Source organism: Hypanus sabinus, chromosome 9 (assembly GCF_030144855.1).
Source record: "Hypanus sabinus isolate sHypSab1 chromosome 9, sHypSab1.hap1, whole genome shotgun sequence".
NCBI classification, from domain to species: Eukaryota; Metazoa; Chordata; class Chondrichthyes; order Myliobatiformes; family Dasyatidae; genus Hypanus; species Hypanus sabinus.
The window spans coordinates 127,549,379-127,557,556 of record NC_082714.1 but is presented as its reverse complement, the minus strand read 5'-3'; the positions used below and the strand labels follow the sequence as shown (position 1 = coordinate 127,557,556).

Sequence of the window (8,178 nt, the reverse complement as noted above, 5' to 3'; positions counted from 1 at the left end):
GAAGCCAGCAGTATGAAGGTACAGGAGCCTCAGGACTCACACTATCAGGTTCTGGAACAGTTATTTCCCCTCAACCTTAAAGCTCTTGAACCACAGGGGATAACTTCACTCAACTTCACTTGCCCTGTCACTGAACTGCTCCCTCAGCTATGAAATCACTTTCAAGGACTCTTCATCTCATGTTGTGGATATCTATTGATTATTATTATTAATTTTTTTTCTTTTTGTATTTGGCTTTTGCACGCTGATTGTCTGCCCTGTTGATGCAGTTTTTCATTGATTCTATTATGGTTATTGGATTTATTGAGTTTGCACACAAGAAAATGAATCTCAGGGTTATATATGGTGACATATATGTACTTCGATAGTAAATTTACTTTGTATTTATTGAGGACACATGAGTTTTGATTAACACACTTAATCCAGCTTTCACAGTGTTGTGCCATTGAAAGTAGTTCAATCTTTTTGATTATTAATACAGTATTAACCTTCCCCTAAAATAGCCAACACTGAAAGCAACTGAGAGCAAGCCAGTATTTTAAAAGGGGAACTTTATTTATAACACTGAGGGGCCAGGAGCAAATGCACCAGTTCTGCTCTGGTACACAATAAATTTGCAAAGCTGTTACTCAGTTTAACCATAACTGCAGTGGCACTAGAAACACGCATTCAAAACTTTGACTACCTTCCCTTTTTTTTGGTACAAAATGGTACAAACAACGATACAAAATATTTGTGCTGTTGACCATTACAAAAAAAGTTTCCTCTAACTGTGCAATGATTTGTGTTGAAATGTTGAACACACAACACGAGAAGAAATCATTCTTTGAAACAACCACAGCCATGCGAGCTTCAATATAAAACAACATGCAAAAAAATAAAAAAAGCTCCAATTATACATATAACATTAATTGGGTGATGTTTGCTTCAAGCTCTGCAACATTATGTACACAGTACAGTGAGAAATCAAACGGATATCAATGTTAAAGAAAATTAATTTACGTTAATTTGACGTCATTCTACTTCAAGATGTTAAAAGAAAACAACCTTAACACTAATGAAGACTAACCAGTCCTTCTGAATGACCTTTCTTTTCCTTATCTTTACACTGCTCGACAAATAGACTTTCAATGTTAAGCTCTATACAACATATACAATGCGATTAGCCACCCACCTGCTCAGTTTTAAACATGGTTGTTAATAAACATGTTTCTGTACAGTTTTTTTTTAATGTATTTTACACCGATAGTTTAAAAGGCAAAAAGGAAAATCGGTCCTTTAACCAGAGTGGAAATAAATTGATTCTTTCATTTTCTCTATGTAGCCAGTATTGGACCAGGGATCGATAGATGATTGAATTTTAATCACTCCTGAGATTGAGGGAATCCGATAAAATGTACCAAAAAGGCACTTTAAAAACAGTGCTTCTGTACTAAGAAATTCAAGTTAATAAAGAGCTCCTTTCCTCTTTAGTTGTAAAGCAAATGTTGAGCGATATTCCTGCTGACTGACCAAAAATATGCAGCAAAGACAACAAGCATTCATGCTAACAGCTCATGTTCTAAAATAAAAAAAACCTAACACACCACTAAAATGTTATGGTCAGCAAGGAATATTAATGAAAAAGCTGCCTCTTTTGTACAGTTCCTTCAAATTCTGGTGCACAGAGTACTGTTAGTCAACTTCTCCACCACCATACATATCTGCTAACTTCTTGAATCGTGGCCCCCAGTCATTTAGATAATCATAATCGTGGTCACCAGAGCTGGAAGAGTTCAGGGAGCTGACTGATCCTGCAGTTGAACCACTTCCTTCATAATCAAATACCAGCAGGGAATCATAGGGTGGTGCTGTTGGGTCATTATCCGCTGCTCTGAGACCCTGTAAAGACAAAGAACAGAATATCGTTAAAGCATTCCCTGATGATATTGAAGACAGGAGCTAAATTTTAAAAATACAATCATTGCAAGGTGGTTGGCTTTAATGTCAAATCTACAAAAATCTGATCACAACTTTTCTTCTATGAAAGTAATTAGGATGCATGAACAAGTGACACCACAGGCACAAAGAATTGGGAAGATTGTTCAAGGATGTATAAAGGAATTTGGATTTCTTGTAACGATATGAAATAGCTGCAACTTCAGCCTCCTGAACTCTTGCATTGGTCATTTCAAATAGTCCAGGAATGAGTCTTTTCGGTAATCATCAGGTTTCAAAATTCAAATTTCTTCCCTTAGTTTCTAGCATCAGGGATGATTAATGTGGCTGGCATCCAATATCGTTTGCTGAGGAATTCCCAAGTTAAAACAAGTTATAGAAGAATAACTTAAAAATGAAGATAAGAATCCCAGTGTACAATAGTTAAATTACTGGACAAGAAATCCAGAGGTCAGACGAACAATCTCAGGGAACCGAGTTCAAATTCCACCATGGCAGTTATAGAAATTCAGTTTATTTAATAATCTGATTATGAACCATGATGAATAATAACGGCAAGAACTACCATAATAAGCATCGTACTAGTGCCCTTTGGGAGAGGAAATGGCGCCATCCAAAGACGGTCCTCTCGATATGCCATTCCAAGTACACCTGCATGATTGACTGAAATGGCCTAGTAAGCCACTCACTTGTACCACATTAGCTATACTTAGACTGCAGTAGTTCAGAAAGGTGACTCACCACTATCACCTCAGGGCCATTAGGGATGGGAAATAAATGCTGGCCATCCAGTAGTGGCCAGACTCAAAAGATAAAAGTACAGCCTTAAAACTCAAGTTCTGGACTATTTGCCTGATGTTGGATTTAAAATTTTCAGTAACAGACAAATTATAAATTATTAATCCACCTCATACCTGAAACGAATTGGTGCAATATTAATGTCTAATCCTTTGTACCTTCAAATGCGTATATTTACGGTAATTTGCAGTTACCATCTTTTCAGCAATGTCATTAGTAATGATGGCGGAATATACAACTGAATATTCAAAAAACAACTAAACTAGAAACAAAACATGTTGGGAATATTCAGAAGGCCAAGCAGCACCTGTGGAGAGGGAAAAGGTCTGATCTGTTGAATATTTCTAGCATTTGCTGTCATTTGCATTTTAGAAAACTCCAAAATTCCATAATCCAACTATTTGGAAATCACAATGGTTTGGCATCTGGATAATTAGGTGATGCTTCCCACATTCCATTCCAGTTGAGCCAGGCCCTGATTTCCACATTCTTCTGATCTCCCTTCAAACTTACATGGCTCACTTACTGGATAATTCGCAATACTGAAAGAAATGAGTTATAAGTGCACTGGCGTATTAAAAACATCCAGTGGTCTGGAAATGCACCACCCACGTGCCAAGTATATTACCTTATCAGTTCAACAACAATAGATATCAGTCTGGTATTCCCCTCTTATTACCTCATTAATAAAGTCTCCAATATCTCCAGGATGTGGAATTGTTGGGCGCAGTGGATACTGTGGCTCAGCACCAATCGGCCGTTCATCAACTCTTCTGATCCCTGGTGTCTTTGCCAAAACAGAATCTAGAGCATCTGGTTGTTGAAGCTGGCTCAAGTCATAATCCTGCAGAACAGAAACCTAGGCTTTAGACCATGTCTCTCTCAGATCACAATCAAAATTCATTCAAACTACTGCTCCCGGCAATTTTAAATATTTATTAAACAAAAGACTCACAGTTTATCAATAACAAACTATATTTCAGAAGTAAGCAATTAAGTTCATGTGAAACTATGAAGGGATGTCAAGGATATGAAAACAATCAGAGATAATGTACTATGGTATGATACTTTTGCTGTCAGGTTCATTTGTCATTTAGTTTCAGAGGCTTATTCAAAATTGTCAGTTACAGCTGATTGTTTAGATAAATACAGAACTCACATCGTTAACATATAAAATGCTGGAGGAACTCAGCAGGTCAGGCAACATCTATGGAGGGGAACAAACAATGGTGTTTCAGGCTGAGACCCTTCATCAATACTGGGTTGGATGGGGAAGAAGCCAGAATAAGAAAATGGTGGGAGTGGAAGGAATACAAGCTGATTATTATGTCAAGCGAGGTGAGGGTGAAGGTGGGTGGATGGGGGAGGTGGGGGATGAAGTGAAAAGCTGAGTGGTGATTGGTGGGGAAGGTAAAGGGCTGAAGAAGGAGGAATCTGATAGGACAGGGTGGTGGAGCATGGGCAAAAATGAAGGAGGATGCATATGAGAGGAAGATGATGTGCAGGTGAGGAGGAGGGAAGGGGACAGAGGGGAGCCAGAGAGGAAATAGAAAAAGAGAGAAAGGGTGGGGGGAAGGAATTATAGGAAGTTGAAGAAATCAAAGTTCATGCCATCAGGTTGGTCACTGCCCACATGGAATATGAGGTGTTTCTCTCCTGCCTGAAGCTGGCCTTGTTCTAGCAGTAGAGGAGGCCAAGGACCAACATATCAGAATGGGAATGGGAAGTAGAATTGAAATGGGTGGCCACCACTTGGAATTTCCTGGTAGCCACCCATTTTAATTAATAGGTAGGATAGAAATTCACAGAATTTCTCCACTTCCAAAAATGATATTTCATTAGTGATGTTTAAAAATTTAGAGACATGCCAATAATAATGAGCATGGATTGATATAGAAGCATGGACTTTGGACATAGAATGCCTCCCGATAGCGTTATGAAATCCAAATTTAGCTATGGCTAAACAAATCATCTATAAAGGCTCAGGGCAACTTTCTCATTTTATGTAGGCATATGCCAGCTTCTGTACAGCTTTCACAATATTTCCCAAATACTTGCCACCTCCAAGTATGTACACACATATACCTAGTGGCGACTTTATAAGGTACACCTGTACAACAGCTTATTACTGCAAATACCTAATCAGTCAATCATGTCGCAGCAACTCAATGCATAAAAGCAAGAGGTTCAGTTGTTATTCAGACCAAACATCAGAATGTGGAAGAAATGTGATTGAAATGGCTTTGATCGTGGAATGACTGTTGATCTTGGATGAGATGGCTTTAGTATCGCAGAAAATGCTGCTCATCTGGGATGTTCATGCATAAGAATCGAAAGAGTTTACAAAGAATGGTGCAAAAAACAAAGAAAATCCAATGAGCTGCAGTTCTGTGGATGAAAACGCCCTGCCAATGGAAGAGGTGTGAGAAGAATGGCCAGACAGGTTCAGGCCGACAGGAATGCACCAGTAATGTACACGTTACAACGGTGTACAGAAGCACATCTCAGAATGCACAACATACAGATGAGCTACAATAGCAGAAGACCACAAACATAATATTTCAAATACTCTCCAGTACCTGGACTCCCTTCAGAATTGCTCCCTAAATATTAGATGGCTTCTTTCTTCTTAATAAAATATCAAAATATTGTATGCTTTTGCTTTAAGTTTACCTGTCACATGTATACCCATTTCCAGCTGTTTTCAAGGCCTCCTCACTGTACACTTCCAACCTTTGTGCCATCTGCAATTTTTGAGAAGTGCCCTAAACATTGAAATGTCAGGAAGAGTGTGGCCTCAGCCCTGAATCCCATGGAACACTTCTACCTAACATCAATCAGTATGATTAATAACCATTCACCACAATTGTTCTATTGGTTTCTGTGACAAAGCTGAATGTTTATCAATGCTGCTATTATGCTTAACAGTCCATGGACTATAATCTTCTTGATGAATTACAATTACCACTTAGCAAATAGAACATAGAACAATACATCACAGTACAGGTTTTTGACCCATGATGTTGTCAACCTCTTAACCTAATCTAAGAATATAATCCTTCCCTCTTACTGAGTCCTCCACTTTTCTCTCATCCATGTGCCTATCTAAGAGTTCCTTAAATGTTGTTAATTCATCAGCCTCTACCATTTCCCCTGGCAGAGCATTCCATCCACTTACCACTGTGTAAAAAACTTAGCTCTGACAGCCCCTCTATACTTTGCTTAATCACCTTAAAACTATACCCCCATATCTGCCTTTTCCACCTCGGAAAAAAGTGTCTGGCTATACACTCAATCTACACTTATATCATCTTGAATACCTCTATCAGGTCACCTGTCAGCCTTCTTTGCTCTGGCAGTTCATCCTCGTGGACATGCTGTCTAATCCAAGCAGCATCCTGATAGATCTCCTGTGCATCCTCTCTAAAGCTTCTACATCCTTCTTATAATGACGCAACCAGAGTGAGTACCATATTCCAAGTGTGATCTAACCAGGGTTTTGAATGCCTGCATACACTACATCAACTACATCACCCAGTTCAGCACTCTCTGAGAATTTCAATTATAGCTATAGAAATGCCTACCTTTTCCTTTAACTAAAGAAACCCTATAAATATACCATGCTCTTCCCACTTTTCTCCTTGACAGCCACTAATCTTTTGGTGCTAGCTGCTGTTTGGGTTGTAGGATAACCACCAACTAAAATATGTTATCTATACAGCATCCAAACTTGCAGATGCACACAAACCAGTGTCTATCTTCTGCATGGTACTGAATTTTCTCACTGACCAAATTCCCAGGTTGGCTCTCTTTTCAAGTTCAAACTGCCAGGTCATTCTCATTAGTGAATAACAAATACTACTACTGCTCTGCAACAAGTCCAAAAGCAGCAAGGGTATTGTTTAATCAAAAATATAACATTTTTCAATAAATCTGTCCTTCATGAAGAAAAAGGTATACAATCCACTAAAGCAATAATGCTGTGAACAGTGGCACACAAGCAGCCTGGCAGCTCGTTTGAACCCTTATCTAATTTGGTTTTTTTGAGTTCAGAATGCTTTGCTGACTTTTCTCAGCCCATATTCTACAGTTGCCCAGGGCTAATATCACCCTTAAAGTACTTAAATAGCTCAGGAAGTAATCAAGCCAGGTTTTTAATAGTGGTTGTCAACTCCCATACTACGTTGGGGGCTGCTCTAGGAATTCTCAGCACCAAGCCCTTTGACATATATCTGTGTGAATTATACATTCTCACATCCTCTTTAGAAAAGCCTTCAAGGAACTTTTGAGATGTGCAAAGTGGAACTGAAGGATGAGCATGCCTTTTCCCCCTCTGGGTTGCACACATTTAATAGCTTTATTTAGGAAGAGGGAAAGAAAACTGGCCGTAGAAATATGATATGACAGAATTTTTATAGGCAAAATTACCTCGCCTCAACTTGCCTGCTGAGATTTGTTAAGAAGAATTATAAGATCTAGTAGCACCTAAGGATTGGAGGCATACTAGGCCTGGAAATAAGATGAGCATGGCTTTTGTATTGAAAGTGCCTAATGAGACTCAAAGAATTATAATTTCACACTCAGATAATCAGTCACTTCTGGAATATTAAGCTAATAATCAAAACCAGATGCTAACAAATCCCTGGGTGTGGAATTTACTTAGTGCTCAAGTTCATCTTGACCACTCTTAACACAATGAATAGCAAAGAATAAAACTCATAGCAGTGCAAATATTTTCAAGCCCCAGTAATACTGGAAAGAATAAAATGGAACTAATCCTGCAGCATCATTATTGGAAATATATTAAAACCAGGATCAAATGTCATCAAAATGGCTAATATAAATTTAGTTTCACTGTGATACAATGGACCGCAGATGGAATTTTTTTGGCTGTTTGGATTCAAACTGACTAAAGTTCCTTATTTTTTTTTCACAGCTGCACAGACAAACTATTGCTCTGAGTAGGAAATTTTTTTCATTACCTGAAAACTGTGTGGTATAGGTTTTTCTTTGATAATAAGTAAACTATGAATACTTAGAATGAAAACTGAAAAATCACATATTTAGGATTTTATTTATTAATTGAAGGGTATAATGAAAAACAACACAACAAAGAAAATCTTCTATTTATTGTAAACTTTATCCTGTCTGTCTTCATTACAAATCAATTTGCTATAAACATTGTCCGGACTAATTTTGCATCTAGGTGAAAAATACTTCATAACTTTCATTAGATCATCCAAGTGTTTCACTTTGGGACAGTTTCTGAATTTACATTTAGTTGAATTCATAAGACTGAAACCACATTCATAGACAGCACTGGAAGCTTGAAATGTTGCAACATTGGCATTTCTTCAAATTCTTTGTCTCTAAGCACAAAGTTCAACACATCAGTGAACGTCTAAATTACACCAGTGTTAGCTTTCTCAGAAATGACAAATT

General features: G+C 38.0%; 1 protein-coding gene across 9 annotated transcripts in view; it reads right to left on the bottom strand.

Moving 5' to 3' along the window:
* Nucleotides 1-534: 534 nt before the first annotated feature.
* Nucleotides 535-8,178, bottom strand: part of LOC132399784 (cadherin-4-like) — a 689,576-nt gene continuing 681,932 nt past the window's right edge. For all 9 annotated transcript variants that reach the window (XM_059980521.1, XM_059980522.1, XM_059980527.1 and 6 more), the window contains 2 exons: nt 3,416-3,580; nt 535-1,881 (listed from right to left, as the gene is read on the bottom strand). In XM_059980521.1, the coding sequence (XP_059836504.1) occupies nt 1,675-1,881; nt 3,416-3,580 (372 nt within the window). In that variant the 3' untranslated portion in view covers nt 535-1,674. The remainder of the gene's footprint in view (nt 1,882-3,415; nt 3,581-8,178) is intronic.